Source organism: Neltuma alba, unplaced genomic scaffold, assembly GCF_004799145.2.
Source record: "Neltuma alba isolate B1F8T4 unplaced genomic scaffold, ASM479914v2 tig00011218_pilon, whole genome shotgun sequence".
Taxonomy (NCBI): domain Eukaryota; kingdom Viridiplantae; phylum Streptophyta; class Magnoliopsida; order Fabales; family Fabaceae; genus Neltuma; species Neltuma alba.
The window spans coordinates 213197-234560 of record NW_021635941.1 but is presented as its reverse complement, the minus strand read 5'-3'; the positions used below and the strand labels follow the sequence as shown (position 1 = coordinate 234560).

The window sequence follows — 21364 nt, the reverse complement described above, 5'->3', positions numbered from 1 at the left end:
TATAAGACATTGTTTATAATCGACAAATGAGATATTATAATTAGGACCATAGGTAATATTTGTTTATTTAATCACAAAAACGATAATCCAATTTCCAGCTATCTCTCGTACTAATGAAATCAGGGAGTAGTTAATGAAACAACACATCAGTATACCTGAAGACAATCCAACACATGACATTGTTTTGAATTTAAATTCTCTTTAATTATGCACATTACATTTTTTTTGTGAAAACTTTCTTCATATGTACGATCAATAGGAAGATTTAAAAATAATAATAATAATAAATTTAAAAAATAAAATGGATTAATATTTTACATTTAAAAATAAATCCAATTTCCAGCTACCTTTCGCACTAATGAAACAAGGGAGTATTTAATATCAACAAATATGTTTGAGGATTTTAAAAAAAAAAACATATAGGAGTATATTGATTACTTTGTCAGCGTGTGTTTGTATATAGAATGATACTACCTCCTGTCTTAATTATAAGACCTTGTTTGTAAATTACAAACAAAGTATTATAATTAAGATCAGAGGTAGTACTAACTTAATCATACTCAATTAATAAAAATAGAACAAACAGTCCTAATATTTAGATTTTTTTTTAAAAAAAATCCTCATTTGTTTCTGGGAAATTAGAGTGAATTTAAATTAAAAAAAAAAGGAGCACCAACAAACACACAAACTTCATATGTTCACATATAATTTTGATTTTTTTTTTTCCTACCTTCAGTATAATTCTCCCTTAATGCCAGATAATTCATTTGAAACTTTCAACGTTGTGGGGTCCCACTGTAGGGGAAAAAGACAAATGAATGGAAAGAAGTGTAAAACATGATAGCGTGTTTGGGGCGTTGCCTGGTAAGCATATTTCAAATGTCATGCGGATTGCGGGAAGAGATTTGTTGTTGATTTGCAATATAAACTTTAATATAAGGCGTGTATGATATAATGAGAATAACTTTTTTGTAACACAGGGCATGGCAAACACGAAAAAAAAAAAAAGAAGAAGAAGAAAGGATAGGAAAGAACAAGATGAAGAGTCAGAGCAAGAAAAAGCAAATGAGAGGAATTTCTTTTTCTTTTTCTTTTTTTTTGGCCGGCAGTGGAATTAAGGGGAATTGATTGAAGAATAAAATTTGGGGGGCAAAAAAGAGAAAGCATAAAGGTACTTAAAAGCGGCCACATCACCACCCACCCTTCCGACACATACAAAACGACCTTTTCTAGATTTGCAAGCAACTGAACTGTATGGGCGGTTGTGCCTTATGTCACCTATTCTCTTCCGTGTTCAGTGGGCAGAGTTTGAGGGCCCACATCCCACTGCTTACAATTTCCTGGATCACATAGTTTTTTTCTAAATTTATTTTTTTTCAACATGCTTTTTTATTGACGCGGTTCAGACTCTTAACCTCATTAAAGAGAAATCAAGCTTTAAACTCGTTTCCTGCCACATAACATCTTCATCACCTTACCAGAACTAATGACTAATGATGGGTGATTAAATTATTATATTTCTTTAAAAGTAAAAATACAAATTTACCCATATTTAAAAATATAAATTATATTTTCAGAATTTTAAAAGAGCTTCCATCAAATTTTAAACAAAAATATTTTTAAAAAAATATGTAATTAATAATGCATTTGGTGACTTATAATAAGAATTAAGTACTATTTTTTTTTAATAGATAGTATCTTTTTATTAGAAGCAATTCTATCTAAAGTATTACCAGATACTAAATATAAATAGTTCGAATTTCAACCTTGATTTATTCCGTCACAAATGACTAATATTTCTGCTAGACCTAATCCCATAATAAAGTGGGATGTCGAAACAAAAGAGTATTGTGCAAATTTAATAGCAGGGAGAAACGGAAATATACATTTATGATTTTTTTTTTTAAAGTTTATCGTTACAAAATTTGATGTGGTGGGGAAGGAGGGCGTCGCCAGGAGCAGGCCACGTGTGAAGGCATCACAACGTCTGGATCCCACTAATCTGAATAAAAACCTGTTAGGCATGGCCGCCTCTGGCGCCTAATCCCTCACTTTCCCAGCGGCGTCATGGCCCACGCGGATCCTCCCGCGTGAACTCATTTATTTAATATTTATCGCCGCACCATTCACTCTCCGTTTTCTTTTCCTGTTTTTGGCATCGCACGGGCCGAATCATTTTAGTATGAGTATGCTGACTTACCGTTCATTCCCCTGATTTAATGACAGCTGTTTTAGACAATGGGAATGTCATTACACTTCCTCGCATGTGAAGTGTGTTGATTGCGCCTGACTGCCTGAATATTAAGTATTAACATACTTTCTTTTTGGACGGAGAATATTAACACACAACTCTGTTCTTATATATAATTTACTTATAAGAAAAAAAATTAATTCCTAGATATAAGGTAATTAATGACTTTTTTTAATTTTATCCTGATTAAATAGGATAAAAGTTAGGTAAGAAAAAATATAAAGCATGTTTTTTTTCTTCTCAATATCCTTTCTTTGGAGTAACTATGAAGACTTTTATCCATTTAATATTACAATAGAATGATAATTCTAGTTTCAATTCTTAATATAAGACTTAATTGACTAATTTAAAAAAATTTTAAAAATTAGTTACATTAGTTATTTATAATAAATATATGTTGTTTTTTTTTTAAAGAATACCCTTGCTAATTATTTATATCAACTAAAACTACTATTTGATGAAACTTTCAATATATACAATTATTACAAGAACTATTTTTAAAAAAAAACAGATAAATACTACCTCCGGTCCTAAATATAAGAGTTAATTGACTAATTTGGATAGATTAAGAAAATAAGTTAAGTTAGTTATTTGTAATAAATATGTGTTGTTTTTCATAAAATATTCTTGTTAATTAAGTGTATTGATTAGAATTATCATTATTAGAAACACTACCTTGAGAAAATAAATAAATAAATATGAGAGACAAAGTGGATTGCAGTCTTATATTTAAAATCAAAATAAAAATCAAATGAAATCTTATATCAAGGACTAGAGATAGTATGAAAGATAAAGTAAATTAAGATATTATATTTAGAGTCAATTTAAAAATCAAACTAACTTTTATGTAATACTCCTCCGATCCTTAATATAAGACCCAATTGTTGAATTGGTTTTAGTTCTAAAAATAATGCCCATTTTTTATATTTATCAATTTTCTCTAAATTATCCCTAGGGATACTCCTTCAACTATAATCAAATAGAAGAGGGAAATGAGGTATTAAGAAAAATGATTACAGTGTTTTAGGAAAAATGTGTCACTTTTTTTATAATTAACTAACTTACCTAACTTCTTTAATCCAGTTAAATTAATTAAATGAATTTTATATTAAGGACCGAAGGAATACTAAGGATGGAAGGTAGTTTAAGGCATATAGCCTTGAAGGTGGATAATTTGGTTGAAATACTACCTCTGGTGTGTCTTATGGCTTATACTACCTACAGTTCTTGATATAAAAGTTTGTTTGATTTTTATTTTGGTTATAGACATAAGACGCTAATCAATCTTGTTCATCATATTTATTTCTTTTTTTTTTCAAAATAATCATTGTAATAATAATAGTTCTAGGCTTTTAACTAATATATTTGATTAGTAAGTATATTTTAAAAAAGACAAACTATTTATTATAAATAACTAATTTAATTAAAATTTTTAATATATTTAAATTAATCAATTATTTTTTATATTAAGTACATAAAGTAATACTCCTCCGGTCCTTATTATAAGACCCCATTTGACTTTTTATTTGGTCATAATTATAAGATCTCAATCCACTTTGTCTCTTATATTTATACATTTTTTTCCAAGATAATCCTTCTAATAATGATAGTTTTAGCCAATATACTTAATTAGTAAGGATATTTTAAAAATGACAACACTTATTTATTATAAATAACCAATTTAATTTACTTCTTTAATCTCTTTAAATAAGTCAATTAGGTTTTATAATTAGAACTGGAGGAGTATTATTTTTAAAAGGGGGTGGCGTGGCGTGGCGTGGGGATGCGTCGTGGTAGTTATGGGAGCAGGAGAGAAAGGGAAAAAGACGGAAAGAAGGAGGAACAAAAGGCGAGAGCGATATCCTCTCCACAGATTCCGCCGACGCCCCTTGTGGGTCCCACCAAAAGCGGCGTTTGACGGCACCCCTCCTTCTGTGAGTTCTGTCTCCTCCTCCTCCTCTTTCCTTCCAATCCTCCCTTCCCCTCGTAGTACTCGCATTTGCGGAGTTCATATTTGGACGGCAAAAAGAAGTACACGTGCCGTCCACAGTATATGGTGACACGTACCCTTCAAGACGCAGATCCCCCCAGCGTGGGACCCGCGTCTCTCTACCCGACAGTTCCGTGATTTGCTTTCTCCTTTTCCCTTCTCCCAGTCCGCGTCGTCGTTGCCTCCCCAGTCACCACTCATCCAACCCAGGGACGCTCATTCATTGCCCCTAATATTTCATCACGCTACCCCACTCCCCCACACTCCCGCACCCACAATTTTTCAAGGGAAAAAGACATTAAAATACCTTAAAATTACTAAATAACAAAAGAGGATAGGTAAATTTAAAATCTCAATTTAGACTCAGGTACTATTTTGGAATTTTAAAAATTGTAAAATTACACAAATGCCCTTTACTTTTTTTAAAATACTGCCACATCAGCAATTCCGGCCACCAGAGCTCCGACGCCGGCGACCCTACTCTTTTTTAGCTATTGACTATATTTATTTTTGAACTTTGATGACACGTTACCGGAACTCTGAGGACTGGTCAGGGGAGTTCTAGTGACTACTGTTTCTTATGTATTGACTACTTTTACTAAGCTATTGACTACTCCAGTAATGCGATTTACTACTCTTGTGTAGTCAATAGCTATATAAAAATATTCATTGGAACTTTGAAAACAAAAGTTGTCAATAGTTAAAATAGAGTAGTCAATGGCTATATGAAAGTAGTCGCCGACAGTAAGGACAACGTTATCATTTTATAAGATTTAAAAATTCCAAAATAATACCTGGGGTCTGAATTGAGATTTTGAAATTTACCTACTTTAATTTGTCATTTAGTAATTTTGAGGGTATTTTACTGTCTTTTTCCCATTTTTCAATCCCTTCTTAAGGAGGTGCTTCTATATCATGAGAAACACTTTTTTACAAATCGAAATAAACTCCTCTATATATTTATCTTATAGACTATAAAATTATTTCTGAAATCATGATTTGTTTTCCATCTAAACACTTTTTTAGTTCCTATTAGTGCGGCGGCTTCAATACTGTCGACAATCCTCCCCTATTTAAATCCAGCCCCCCAAAATATATTATTTATTTCTCCTTTTTATGTATTCCTTTATTTTATTCTTGTCCTTGCACATTCATGTAGTCACATTCTCCCTCCTTCTATGTGTTTTTCAAGCCCACTTAACTTTGTATACAGGGAATGTGATTTGACGTTGACATGGGAGACCTTAGGTTAGGAATCACCCCCTCAGTAACCTGTCTGGTTATTTCATGCGACTTTAATGGGTACGACGTGAAATTGGCTATTAAAAAAAAGTTTTTCTTTAAATTTGAAATTTTAATTACACCACATTCATGTGAAAGAGTAACAGTGCTGCTACATGGTGTCTCCATAATACCTAATCACCTCTGGAGAAAAAAATTATTGGAGGTGTATGAAGGTTTAGCAAGGCTGGTGTTCTCCAAGGCCATTCAAACCTTATTGACCGCAATTAAATATATTTTATATAGATAAAGACAAAATTTTTTTTACATATTTATATAGTATTTTATAAATTATGATTAAAAAACTATTTATAAGATATTTTAAACTAATCCTTAATAAAATTGCTTAGTTGGTTTTTCCTAAAATTGTTAATGATTAAATCATCATAAAGATATAAATATTTAATTTTTAAGTAAAAGAACAACCACTTGGATTGGCACACCTATGGCGGCCCACACACTGACCGGGAAACATCAGACATGCTTCTGAAGAAAACAGACCTGATGTAAAATTCGGCCGATCGTCGGACAATCATAGACCTCCACCTACATTTATCCTGACAATTTAAAAAACATTAATTAAACTAAGGGAAATTTTCTAAACTACTTCTTTATTATAAGAGACATTTGATGCTTATGACATGTTTCTATATATAAGAGACACTTAAAAGTTGTCTCTACTTTTTTGTATTGATTTCTTATTTTACCCATATTTATTATCTCCAACTCATACTCTCTTTTCCTTCCACTTCTCTTTCTTTTAATAATTTAATTATTCTCTCTCATGCTCTCTCTCCTTATTAATGAGGTATTTTTGGAAAAAAAATTATATTTTTTACACATTAATTGTTATTAACTAATTTTAACTATTTTTTTATCAACGTAATTCGATTATTTGTCTCTTATAATCAGGAACGGAGGGAGTATTCACCAAAATCTTTGCTAAATGAGAAAACTAATTATCGAAGTAGATTGTCTTCAACAGCGCTAGCTTGTGATACATGATTACGTCTGTGCAAGTCTGGAAACACCACAACCAAAGGATAGTTATGATTAAGCCTCGGATTCTTTACGCGCGACTTACAAAGCTTCAGGCCAATCATTACTGTTGGTTCCCGGCTCAGTCCGTTTTACTTGAACACGAAATCTTCAACTAGGAAAACAAGTCGGAGCTATCATAAATTCAGGAAAAACAAAAGAAGTTAAATTGACATAATCTAAACTAGCCATGTTACAGAAAGTTCAGATGGATCCATAGAAATTCGGATCTGTTTTGTTCAGCTGGTTAACTTAAAAAAGGGAAGGAAAAAAAAGCCCTATTTACATCAAAGATGTAATGACAAATTACTCCTCTTTGGCTCTTCGCTAACATAACAGGAGATTGATCATTGGATTAGATTAAAAAACCCAAAAAACAAAAAATTGCGCTGCGCCAGGTGTGATGAAGCCAATTCTCAATCCTCAGACGGAGGAGCCAGGTTAAGATCAAGGTTGATAGCTTTCTTAGGCTGACAATCAACGACGGACGACGAATCGGAGTCACTCGGAGCCGTACTTCCCATTGTGCTCTTGACGGCGACCGGCAACGGATATGGCTGACTCACAAACTCGGCCCTACCACATGAAGCCGGTTCAAAAACGAAAACCGGACGCATAGCTGGCACTAAACTCGCCACACCACCACTACCATCGCCGCCGCCGCCGCAACCGAAAGCCATCTGGTGTGGCTGTATCGGAAGAAACGGGAACCGATCCACGACAACACCAAGGTCGCAGCGGCGCGTTATCTCACGCTCCGAACCATCTCGGCTGGATGACTCCACGGTGCTAGTCTCGCTTGGACTCCGGTTATTTCCATTGAGGCCGCCGTCGTTGGGCAGAGGAAAGTTGGTCTTAGCCTTGGGGCCACGGAATTGCCGAGCGGCGGCGTCGTAGGCTCTGGCGGCTTCCTCCGCGGTGTCGAACGTCCCCAGCCAAACGCGACTCTTCTTGCCGGGATCTCGTATTTCGGCGGCATAACGGCCCCACGGTCTCTTGCGGACGCCCCTGTAGTGAACCTCCTTGGCAATGTTTGGCTTGTTATGCTTGATACCGAGCTTTTCCTTCACAGCCATTGTGGTGCTTGGCATGATCCAAAGAGATAGAGTACAAAACAACGACTTGCGTATTCACAAGGTTGGGTTGTGACATGAAAGATGTGGGCATATATATATAAATTCGGTACGAGAAGGCGGGCAGGCGTGATTTTCTTTTTCATCTTTTTTGGTAAAGTTTTAATTAATTTTTTAATTAATAAAGAAGGATAGGAAGTGCGATGGGTGTGACCGTGTGAGCGAAGAAAAAGGAGGGACGAAGTTGGAGTCAACGATCGGTTTGAGAGTTTGACTGTGGGGGGAGCAGCCGCCCAAGGGCGTGACAGAGGGGGGAGAGATGGGTTAGGGTAATGACGTGGCACGCGGGATTTTCGAGACAAGCGGCGAGGCGCTTGATGTGGTGCCGGCTTCTAACCTAACGGGCCGTTATTTCGGCTTGCCACCTTCTGCTTTCTGCCCCACTTTCCGTCCAGTGCGTGTACTACACTACTCTTCCAATTTTTCACATGTACCCCCGCTCCCCTTGTTTTCTACTTCACCAATCCTTAAGTACCCCCCCTTTTTTTCTTCAAATAATGCATTTTCCAAATAATCACGTCTTCTGCATTTTGAATCCATTCTAGCCCGCTAAATCAACTAACAGGATAATTCACAAAAGAATTCAGAATAAAAATAGTGAATATTTATGGCTGATTGATTCTCTAGTGTTCATCATAAAAAAATTAATTTTGGGGCCAGGCAAGATGCTTTTTGAAAAAGAAGAAAAAAGAAATAGAAGGGGGGGGGGGAAGGAGCGTGTTAGGCACGAAAAATGCATAGAGTGGGTGGAGTCAGTGACTGGATTTAGTTGGATAACAAAGGACCAATTCTAACAATTGTCAGGACCCTTCGTTGCAACTCTCTTCACTCTCATATTTCATAATTTCATTCTAGCCTTTTGAATCGGTCTTTTGAACCGACAGTTCGCGAACGCGGAGTGAACCTGAGCACTTAAACCGAAACACGTGTCCATGTCTGGCTCATGACCCGTCTTCCAAGAAGCCGGTCACGCCGTGATCATCATTTGTTTCGGTGCCCTCCACCCAATTTACGTCTTTGTCCCTCCTCTTGCTTCTTTAACTAATCACCGTGCGCCTCCGGATCACTCCACTTCTGACTAGCACGCTGCCTCACGTCGGTTGTAAGCACGCGCGACAGCGATGGAGCTGGCGCAGGGTCGTGGGAGGGTGGGATTGGAAGGTGGGGAATACGGAGGTGGGAGGAGCGTGAGAGCGATGGGGAGCGGCAGGCGGTGCGACGTCGTAATCGAGCAGAAATTATGCGCCAGAATATAAGAGAGGGAGGTGATGAAGTTGTCATTTGTGTCTAAAGTGGCAACATGGATTACGGAATTCAAACAGGGCGGAAGTTTCCCCATTTTCGTCTTTTCAACTTTTTCAGTATTTTATGACATTTTCCCCCCTCACAAAATCCCCTACCTTAGCATCCAGACAATGACTTGGCCCTCTTCGTAATCGTGGGTTTTGAGTTCCTCTGTTTAGGAAAAATCATTCCAGGATAAAAAAGTACGAGTATGTTTTTTTTTTTTATTGAAACCTTACGCTAATTCTTTCTTATGTTTTACTAGTTCCTGTCCTTAATATAAGATCCTGTTTGACTTTTAGTTTGCTCCTAAACATAAGAACCCAATCCACTTTGTCTCTTATATTTATACATTTTTTTCCAAAGTGGCCCTTCTAACAATGATAGTTCTAGTCAATACACTTGATTAGTAAGGATATTTTAGGAAAGACAACACCTATTTAGGACAAATAACTAATCAACTTACTTCCTTAATCTTCTCAAATTAATCAACTGGCTCTTATAATTAGGACCGGAGGTAGTATTTTGGTTTAGAAAGGTGGTTACATTTATTTTTTGATATGCTCTTTTATTGTCCTTATTATAAGACAACTTCTAAAAAATAACTTGCTTTTGTTATAATTTATCAAGTGGGGAATTAAATTAAACTTTTCAAAATTATTCCTATTACAATTTCATTGATTGCAATTTCAATAATTTTCTGAATATGATTCATAATATTAAATATAATAAAATGTGAACTTTTTTAATTTTGGGATAAAATTAATGACTTGACCGCTTTTTTATTTTAATAAGTGAATCATACAACCCGTCTTCACTCAATGTAGTTACTTCTAGATAAACCTCCTAATTGTCTCTACATCTCTAATTTCTTTATCACTGAGCAGTAATTTGGGATTTTATAATAAGAATTAAAGCAAGTATAGGAAGAACACACATAAAGGGATGGAAGAAAGAAACTGGCTGATGCATTTTTAAAACGTCGCTCACTTTCATCACAAAAAAATAGGACCTTATTTTTCAATTAAAACGGGAAAAAATGCTTCTATATCCGTAGAACAAATGAATGAAGTTTCCTTTAAAATAAACTATAACATGATGTTTTGTATGCGAAAACGTGTGTTTTAAAGAGAAGATCTGAAAATGAGAAGAGCACCAAAGAGTAAAATAGAATAGGCGCGTTTTTCACTCTCGTTGTCAGGCAGGATAGTATGTTTTGTCCAAATATGCATAGGAGCTACTGTGTGGAGGTGTGGTGAAATCCACATAATAATTTTGGCCCAAAAAAATCCATTGGCGCGTTTTAATAATAATAATAACGAAGGAGAAGTGAGTAAAGTTCAATGGATGTAGGAGCGTAATGGAGGTGAATGAATGAGTGGACTTGATCGGCGGCCAAAAGGGGAGGTAGTTGAAATCCATATGCGCCTCTCACCTTCCGTTCTTCCAAACCTTGTGCTCTTGTTGAAATTTTTCACCAATTCACACACACTTAAAATACTTTCTTCTGTTTTTTTTTTTTTGGAGCTGAATACTTAAAATACTTCTTTAAAACAAGAAAAAAGGCAAAACACTTACTACCAATATGTGGGACACATCACAAAGATTTTTTTAAAAAGGAAAAAAAAAATCAAAGAAAACCCTTAAAATGTTAAATATTAAAGGGTTAAAGTGCATCTAGCCATATTTTCTCAAGTACATCTATCACTTTAAAGTATTTTGTTGTGCATTAAGCACCCCAAAATATTTTGTAGATATGTCCAGCACTTCGAAATATTTTTTTTTTGGCCTTGTGCTAGATGCAAAAAAAAAAATTTTGAGTGTTAAACGCGTTTAAGAAAAATACTTTAAAGTACTAGATGCATCAAAAAATATTTCATAATACTGAACACATCTAAAAAAAAACGTCAAGGTATTGGATGCAGCACAAAATATTTTAGAATAATGGATGCATCTGAAATAATATTTGGGAATGCTGGATGCACTAATATTAAATCAGGAAGATTGAATTTCAAAATATTAACTCAATGCAGTTGAGCCAGCTTCGTATCTTGAAATGTTGTGAAATGATGCCCGTGCTCCTTACTTCTTCGTTCTTTTCCTTCTTAAAACACCCCTCCTGCTGGGACTCTGGCGGACCACTCACCGCTTAAAATTGCAGGGCAATCCACTTCTTAAATCCCATAAAATGGATGAGAATTTAGGGAGTCCGACATCCTGGGCTTTAATTGATTTTCTCAACCCGTAATCCTCGGGTTCAACTGGAAGCGACATTATAATTGGGCCAACAAAATATCCTTCCACATTTGGGCTCAGAGAACAAAGAAGGCCTAATGGAGTTTGAAGAGAATCCACTTCACTGGGTCAGGCCAGGCAAATATGTCGAGTTTCTTCTAACGGACCTCTTCAAGCACCCATGGGCAAGGACGGAGCCAAGAAAAAATTTTAGGGGGGTTGTAGGGGAAAGTTATAGTCATTTTTAATTATTAAAATTTTGTATTTAAATATTAATTTTAACTGTTATAAGATCAACTATGTTGTATGGTAGTAAATGTTCAACTCTGAAGAGAAAATAAGTGTTTAAAGTTGAGGTAGCAAAAATGAGGATGCTGAGATAAATATGTGATAATACCAGAAAAGATAAGATTCAAAGCAAAAATATCAGAGCAAGAGTAGGTGTGATGCTTATTAAAAAGAAAATAGTTGAGCATCGTTTGAGGTGATTTAGGCATGTGCAAAGAAGGCTATCAAATACGTTGGTGAGAAGGGTAGATCAGACAGTTTGAAATCATGTAAAAGGGGACAAAGGAAGACCAAGAAAAATACTTAATGAGGTCATTGAATAAGATTTTAAGGTCAAGAATATATTCAAAGACTTGATTGTTGATAGAACACAATGACATTGTGCAATCCATATAGCCAATCTCACATTGTGAGATAATACTTATTGTTATTGTATTAGATTAGTGGAAGAATAAAATTTACAAAAAAATAAAAATAAAAATGATGTTACATTAGGTAACAAGTAACAATAGCCATACATATGCTATACCCAATTCTTAATATAACAGCTAAATACATAATTTGGAGATATTAAAAAAATTAGCTAAGTTGATTATTTGTAACAAAACTTTTCTAAACTATCTTTTGTAGTCATTAAGACCCATCCCTTAGTAAGAATCCCCTACCATCAATATTAAGGATATTTTGAGAAAGATTATAAATTTGGAAGATAAAGTGGATTAAGATTTTATATTTAGAACAAAATGCAACACTCCAACTAGCTCTTATATTAAGAATTAGAGATATTTATAGTAAGTATATACGCCTCCAATCCTTAATATATAAGCTAATTAGAGAGTTGATATTGGTCTTATATATAAAACCTATTTCATGTGTTTATCAATTTTTTCTTAAATTAACCCTATTGATGTTCCCCCAATAATAATCAAGTAGGAGAGGGAGAGAATTAAAAAACATACTTAGAGTGTTTTAGAAAAAAATATGTCATATTAATTAATTTAACTAACATTCTTAATCTATTTAAATTAATAAATTAGGTCTTATATTAAGTAGTATGAGTATAATCTTTATTGTATCTTTTATATCTGTTTTACTATGATTTCAAACCCACCAGTTATAAGTGCTGAACTCTAAGTACGTACGGTCTAGTAGACATTTATGGTAATTTCCTTGTATGTTTTCCACTGCTTGTATTGCAGACAAATGAACTGGATCTTGCTGGCCGAAGGAAGGCTGGCGAGACACGAGTGCTCTTGTTTTATTTATTTATTTGTTATGGAGAGAATGATGAAGAGGCAGGAGTTGAAAACGTGGAGGAAAATGCAAGATCAGATGCGACAAGGACGGGGAGGACCAGGCTTAAGGATGAAAACAGGCCAGGCTAAACCATGCTTCACCCTTAATAGGCCCTGTGGTGAGGTCTGTTGAGCTAAGCTTGGCCTGCGGCCTGTGAAAAGCTTTTTGTTCGGCTTGAACCTAGCCTGTAATCAAGCCTGGCCTGGCCTGTGACCTATTAAGAGGCTTATTTTTTTTTTAACAAATTTCAAACACATATAAATCAATTCAAAATTACAATAATTCAACCCAATTTATCTAAAATACAAACAACAAATATGAAATTATCAAATTAACACAATTTGTAAAACGTGCCCCTTAGGCCAAAAAAATCAAATATGAAAAATTATCAGAAAAAATAATTTCACTCTGGTATAAAAATATCATTTCATCCCATTTCTAGTATAAAAATTAGTTGATGACTAGATCTAGTTTAAAATATGAAACATCCTTAGTTCCTTTTATATTTTAAATTTATCATTTGTTCAAACTAATTTACTAACAAAATGATATTTGATCCTATTGTTGCACATGGTTGTTTTTAAAAAAATATCTTACATTTATTATAATTTATTTATTTATTTAAATTAATTAGGCAACTATTATAATAAGAATTAGATTGAGCACATATATATACAGTCTAAAACATAATAGGTTAATTCTCTATATATATATATTTTATATAAGATTAATATGAAAAGCACGGATCAAATAAATGAATGATGCTTTTATTTTTTTTAATGCACTTATGTTTTCTTTCTCTATTTAAATATGTGTCATTATACATACATCAATTATTTTTATTATAGATAATGGAAATGAAATGAAGCATGCAATAAGTTCTAAATAACACGTTTATGTGGGTAGAGTTTTCTTAATTAACCAATCAGAATAGCAGATTTTCTTCTATCTATTTATAATTTTAACCTAAAAAAAAAGATAACAGACTCAGACTGCTTGACAGGCCTAATAGGCCTATAATCAGGCTTGAGCCTGGCCTGATAAAGTAAACGGGCCTTTTTACAGGCTTAAATCTGTTCTGATATCTAAATAGATTAGGTCAAGCCAGATCATAAACCCCTAACAGGCTGCTTGGCCTATTTCCAACTCTTACCAAACTGAGCAGGTCTTAGTTCATTGTTTGGCCTTGTTAATGAGCACATGCCTCCACAGAAACTGAAGATTGCTTCTTTCGGCTTTGCCTCCTCACAGGAAGACGAACCATTTATGGCGCGCACTGCTCACCCCAATTATGAGCATGATAGTATTCATATTTGTAGGGAGATGTTTAAGGTGTATTTAAAATTTTTAAATAAAAAAAATAAAAAATCTAATCTGAAACATTTAAGTTAGATTAAGACGGTGCCCAACAAAGATAATATTTATGGTTCTAAATATGCCAATTAAATTAAAAATTCATTTTGTTCCTCAATACAAGACATTAATTAATTTACCTCCCAAATTTATAATTTTTTTTTGTGAAAGTATTCTTATTAATTGCATATATTAAAAAGCTTATAATCAAAGATAATTTTAATACACATGATTAAATATGATAGTTTAAAAAAATTAAGATACATTTATTAGAAAAAATTAACTTAAATAATTTATTTAATGTCGAAGACCATTTGATCTAGTGTCATGACGTGTTTTTGGGGGCATCAGGTCCAGAGTTCGATCCCCAGCTATTAGTCGGGGTCTATACCTACAATTTAAATCCAAAGAAAAAAGTTAATTTTCTTCGTATTTACAAACTAGTTATGTAATTTTTGTATTAATAATGGGAGGTTAGCCTTTCGATTCTGAAATAAAATGAAGTTGATTCCTAATGGGAGGTTAGTAAGCTTTTAGTGCTCATTAAGTCCGAAGCTGATTCCTAATTAATCCAATCACCCTCTGTCCCATGCACAGGAAGAGAAAGAGTTTAGAAGGAGAGCTGAAGCTGCTATATCTGCAAAAGATGGCGCCGGTGGATGTGTCAGGCAAGTGGCATTTGCAGGCTAAGCAAGAGCTGGTCCTAGTGACGTCCCAATCCGTACGAAACGCTGTCATCACTTTGGACGGTTTAGGCAAAGAAGATGAGAGGCCGACCATCCCTCTCGGCCACGGCGACCCCACCGCCTTCCCCTCTTTCCGACCCCCCGCTGATGCAGAAGACGCCGTCGTCGATGCCCTTAGGTCGTCCAAATACAAGAGCTATTGCAAAAGCCTCCAAGGTGTTCTTCCCACAAGAAGGTGCGTGAACGTATATAGGAGCCTCTCTCTCCCCCATGCACCCCCTTTGCACTGTTTCCTTGTTCGAATTTCGATTCTCTCTTTGGTAAAACGACGGTAACAGCGTTGAACGCTTCAAAAAACGACGATCTCGCTTGCTTTTCAAGTTGAGATATAGAAACTACCCAAACAGGTAGTAGTGAACTAGTGATTATTTACCGAAGTTTGACTTCGCTTACTAAATAATTGAACAGCCCCCTATAGCCCAAAACATAAACAAAAAGAAACAATAACAAGCCACTATGTGTAAACACACGTACACAGATGATTTTTTATTATATTTTAATAGCCGCTTCCTTAAACTTTTATATCCGAATCTTGGTGTGCGGATAAATATGCAAAAAAATTACCAAAAAAACTTTAAAGTGTTAAAAACAGTTTATTCATAAGCTGATATTAAATTATGGGCTGGTACATTTTGTACTTGGCACAAGAGTTTTATTTAGCTAGATAGGCCAAGAAATTAAGTAAATTAATTAATTATAGTAAATGTGACATGATATTTTTAAAATTACCATCTATAATATTAGATTATAAATCAGTAACCATATATAACATTATATTATAAATCAATTTATAAGTTAAATAAATTGGTTTTGAGAAAAATAATAAATAAAATGGATCAAGATTTTATATTCAGAACAAAATCTAATTCCCAATTAACTTTTTATATTAGGGACCGGCAGGAGTATGTACCTATGAAGACTTCATTCAAATGGGAAATACTACACATAAACATACACACATTCATGTTTGTTTTAGGTACTGTGTGAGCATTTTTTAAGTAAAAATTCGATCCTTTAATTCATTGGAATTAATTTCTTTCGCTACATGCAATTTTAGTTGGTTATATACATTAATATTCCTAAAGCCCAACAGTATAGTTGCAGACAATAACTTATGGTTCAGTTTATTTAATTTCTTGTGAAACTCCATTAAATTAACAAGAACAACACGGGGCGGTAGCAGAATACCTGTAGCGAGATCTTCCATACAAGCTATCAGCAGACAATGTGTTTCTTACAGCAGGATGCAAGCAAGCCATTGAATCCATTATAGCGGTCCTACCTCGCCCTAGTTCTAACATTTTGCTTCCAAGACCTGGCTTCCCTGACTACGATGTTCACGCTGCGCTTTGCCATATCGAGATTCGCATATTCGATCTCATACCAGAAAAGGGTTGGGAGGTTGATCTTGAGACTGTCGATCGAAGCTCTTACAGGTGACAACACTGTGGCGATGGTTATCGTAAACCCTGGAAATCCTTGCGGAAATGTTTACAATCGCCAGCATTTGATGAAGGTACTTGGATATTCATGGGAAAGAAAAGGTCTAGCTAACTGTTGACATCTATAATGTTATGATAATCAATGTTGATTTGACTCGGGATATGTTCATTCATTCTTTAGGTGGCAGAGACTGCTAGAAAACCTGGGACTATGGTAATTGCTGATGAAGTTTATGCTCATCTTAACTTTGGGGAAATTCCTTTTGTTTTGTCCCAGTGGGAGCTTTTGCATCGATTGCTCCTGTCGTTGAACTTGGATCTAATCCAAGAGACGGCTTGTTCCTCGTTGGAGAATCGGTTGACTTGTAACGAATGATCCTAATGACACCCTAGGAGAAAGTGGGGGTACTGTCTCTTTCTGTGACGGCCTTAATTCTATTCATATGCGGCTAAGAAAATCATAACTTACGGATGATCATATCTGGTTTGCACTTTTAATTTTAGGTGGTCGAAAGTTTAAGATCATGTAAAATCAATACTGCTGAACTTGCCAATTTCATTCAGGTTTGTGACTTCCATGTTTTGAGGTGACAGTAGCTAGTTTCGTATATGTATTTGCTAGCTTTTATTCGTCATGTCCTTGTGAGTACAGGATCGCTTTTACTGTAATAATAAAATTACCTCGCCTGACATCTTTCCTTAACAGGGAGCACTTCGAAGACAAAGGAGGAATTCTTTTCTAGGATTCTTAAGATCTTAAGAGACACGTTCTGACATATGCTATGAGGGAGTTAAAACGATACCTTGCTTGATCTGCCCATACAAGCCACAGGGAGCAATGTTTATGACTGTACGTGCCTGCATCATTATTTTTGTTATATTATATTATTGTATTCCCTTCTAAAGTCTGCAGCTGAAAAATGATATTTACAAATTACATGCTCAGGTAAAACTAAACCTAGCACTTCTAGAAGGAACTCGTGATGATACTGAGTTCTGTGCGAAGCTGGCCAAAGAGGAATCTGTTATCATTTTTACCAGGTATGAATTTATCATGAATCCCACCATTTTTAAGAGAGTTACCTTTAAAGAAAGGCTTTATAAGGCTTTGGGCTCTCTAACTCCGACAGACAGCTTTTGGTGTGTGCTTCTTCGAAGAACTTGTTATTGTCACCGAATTTTGCAACATTCTTTTCTGTAATCTCACAACATTATTCAATTGGCTGAAAACTCCACCTGGATTGCTGGAAGTTAAGTGTGTGTGTGTGTGTGTGTGTGTGTGTGTAAGAAATATATAACAAGCTCATGTCTATTGCAGGCGCGGCTGTGGGACTAAAGAACTGGTTACGCATAACTTTCGCAATTGAATGTCCAGCACTTGAAGAGGGACTCGAGAGAATTAGAGTCTTCTGCCAAAGGCATTTGGATCTTATTTTATTGCAGTACTATGTGATCATCAACAATGCATTGGATCTCATCTCATTCTGTCATATTGCAATAATATTAATACGTGAGATTGCTTAATAGAGAAGGGGGTGTGATCACTAATCAGCGCCACACGTTGGATCACAGATCATGCATTAGCTTAAGAGGTTTTGTTTGAGTTGTTTTGTTTCTTTGTTTGCTGTCACTGGTTGTGCTTAGGAGTTAGGATGGTTAATAAAGTTTCTTATGGATGAAATGCTCTCAAGCCATGGATCATCAAGCAATCGCAGTCGTACCATTAAATTAGGTTCGCTGGAGAAAATGGCACCCAATGCACACTCTTCGTCTTCTTCTTTCTCTGCAAAAAATTTCGGCATGCTGCTCTATTTCTCATTACTCTTGGTGGAAGACAAGGATTATACACTTTAGCCTGCTTGTTTGTTTTGACTTAAAATAATTATCTTTGTGCTTTACAATTGATACAAAGAGGATCAAATCATATGCTCTATAACAGAAGAAAACTGATCGAATGCAATCATTATTTTGAGCTTATTAAAACAAATAGATTCAGAAATCAGAAAGTCCTTCAGCTTGGTCTTTAACCGACATTTTAGTCTCATAAGGCACGCTCTTGCGTTGGAGGGAAAAAAGGTACGTTCTTGCACTATCTCTTATTTATATATATATAGAAAAACATTTATGTCATTAGATCAGATGTTCGTTGGTCATTTAAGGAAAAATTAATTTGGAGGTGCTTGTAGTTTGCATCAATTTTGAATCAGGTCCTTAAACTCTTTTTTCTTTTTATTAGATCCTTTAACTTTCTAATATTAATACCGGTACTCCGTACCGTTAAATGTGAACAAACGCCGTTAAATGTGAACAAACCGCGTTCTCCTGAGTCCTGACCTCACCGTCCCTCCTCATCTTTTCGACCAAGTCCTATCTCCTAGAAAGGAAGAAGGCTCATGGCTCTGACGATGCGAGTCCAAGCACAAACTCATTCATCAGACTTCTGAAAACCTCCTATTCCAGATGCATCCCCACTTATTCATTTGATATATTTGTCTTGTAGGAACCCAGGGCCTTTATCATTCCTCCATTGCTCTGGTCGTGTAGTCTTGCTTCTCCAGATCATCACTTTGCCGTGTTATTTTGCTCCTCCACGCTACCGCTAAATGACTTTTAGAAGGGTCATAGCACAACTCCTACTCTTTTCCTCAGGCTTCTTAACAACCATCTCTCTATTATCTTCTCCACTCCCTTTGTTTCTTGCTCCTTCAATCACTCCCTTTGATTCTGTTCCCATTTTTTTCTCAGGTATTATTATCACTGTCCTCCACCTTATTACTAATTAAAGACTGATTCTCTTTTTTCTAAGAGTTTTTCTTGATTCAAGAGTTAAATCGAATGCTCCTCTCGCTCTTGAAAATCCTGTGAACTTTTTTCCTTCGATGCAGTTTTAATTGGTAGATGCATTCGATTTTTTTTAGTAGAACATTCGATTTATTTGCTCCGCCGAGGATTTCGTCGCATGTATGTTGAATCTTATGGGTCAATTGATTGACAATCTATTTCTTAGGAAATCTTGCGGCATTGGAGAAATTTCAAGGAGAGGACGGGATGTGAAGGATGATGAGAAAGGGAGAAAGTTGCGTATGGAGATGAGATAACAGTGTTTATTTTTGCTAAACAGTTTCTGGTTATAAAAAAAATCGCTTAACAGTAAGACTAACGATTTTAACAGTAGAAAGGTAAAGGATCTAATGAAAAAAAAAAAAAGAGCTTGAGGACTTGATTGAAAACTAATGTAAATTATAAGGACTTTTAAATTAGTTTTCCCGTCATTTAATTGTCTTTTTTTTTTTTTTTGTCCCTTTTGCTATGAATGGCTTCAATATAATGGGCTTGGTAAGTGGACCAACTCGTGGGCATTCATAAGGCTAATCCAGTTTAGCTCTCCAAATATAGAATTGGGTAAAATAAGCCCTTTTGTTTAAGCTCTGTCCCGTTAATTTGTGTAATTTATAAAGTTTCCAAATGAAATTGCCGAAAAGAAAATAGAAGTGAGAGACCATCGCTAGAGACGAAATAGGTTCCCCGACTACCAAAAAAAAAAAAAAGCGTAATTGCTGAGTTCTTCAAACATCCCTCTCCATTTTGGAAAAAAATCCCCTCAAAACATAATTTTTTTTAATCGCACGTTGATTTTCTTGTTAGTTTATATAATTGTTATTATAAGCACTTAATAATAACTTTATATAAATTAGTAAAATAAGTCCAAATTAGTTATTTATAAAATATCAAATTTATTCTCAATAAAGATCATTAGCTAATAGTGTTAAGTTAATTAATTAAAGATAGTAGATGAAAAATATTTCAAACAAAACATATTATATTACGAACTAAATATATGATTCCTCCTCCCCGGTGGGTGAAATCCTACGATGTGGCAAAGACTGATGCTGTGTTTGGATGAAGGGAAAATATGAGAAAAAAAATATGGAGGAGAAAATATGGACGAGGCAAAAGGTAAGAAGTTATTTTCTACTCTAATATTTGGATGGGCAGGGAAAAATATAAGGGAGAGAAAAGTAACGTATTTCATAATGACAACAATACCTTCATTAAACCATAAAAATCTATTCATAACTAAAGAACCATTTAATTTTTTAATAAAATCTGTGACATATATTTAAAATTAAATACCTTTCTCTTTGTGTTATACAAAATTTAAGAAGTGAAAAATTTGCAGGGGTGTTGAAATTTTTAATAAAACCTGAGTCTTATTCATTTTGTATAAAAAAGCGTCAGTTTAATAATATAATTTTTTTAAAGAACCTATAGGAGGTACTAATTTATTTTTAACAAAATTCAAGAAATTTCTATTTCATTTATAATTTATAGTTTTAATATAAGTACTATTATTATTATAATTGCAATTTATATGGGAATTTTATTAACATAAGAAAAAACGATAAGAAAAAAATTATACTATTAGGATTTGCAAACGTGAGTTGAATGGATATAAATTAAAATATTAGCTAATACTCCTCGAATACTTAATGTAGGATCTAATTAACTAATTTTAGATATGTCCTTTATAAAATACTTTAAGTATCTTTTTTAATTTCATCTCTCCCCTCTACTTATATCAACAGGGTTAATTTAAAAAAAATATATATAAAATAGATCTTATATCAATTCTTCAATTAGGTCATATTAAGAACGGATGTATAATAGAAGCACACATCTGCATTGAGAATAACCATACGTACATAGTTACGGACAACAAGCACATATAATTCGAGTCTACTACGAAAGAGACAAGTTTTATATTGAAAGACATGTCAAACGAGTAAATAATGTCAGAAAAGTTTGAACAATGCCAATAAGTCACTATCTCATTAACCTTGATCATGATTCTGTCAAAAGAAAATATGATTAGCAATAATTTTCAGTATATGGTGAAATCATTACTCCAGTAGTTTGAAGCTTGTATTTGACAGTTTCAAAATTAAAGCCATGACAGCAACATATGAATGGCCTGAGAAAGCAGCGAGAAATGATACTAATATGAGAGACAGTTTATAATCCAGATT

The 21364-nt window shown here is 34.5% G+C and overlaps 1 protein-coding gene and 1 pseudogene across 1 annotated transcript; one reads left to right on the top strand and one right to left on the bottom strand.

Moving 5' to 3' along the window:
• Positions 1–6703: 6703 nt before the first annotated feature.
• Positions 6704–7715, bottom strand: LOC114762498 (ethylene-responsive transcription factor 4). Its single transcript, XM_028951990.1, has one exon. The coding sequence runs from the start codon at positions 7649–7651 to the stop codon at positions 6977–6979; it is 675 nt and encodes a 224-aa protein (XP_028807823.1). The 5' UTR covers positions 7652–7715; the 3' UTR covers positions 6704–6976.
• A 7080-nt stretch (positions 7716–14795) lies between these two features.
• Positions 14796–18940, top strand: LOC114762519 (tyrosine aminotransferase-like; annotated as a pseudogene).
• Positions 18941–21364: the final 2424 nt, after the last annotated feature.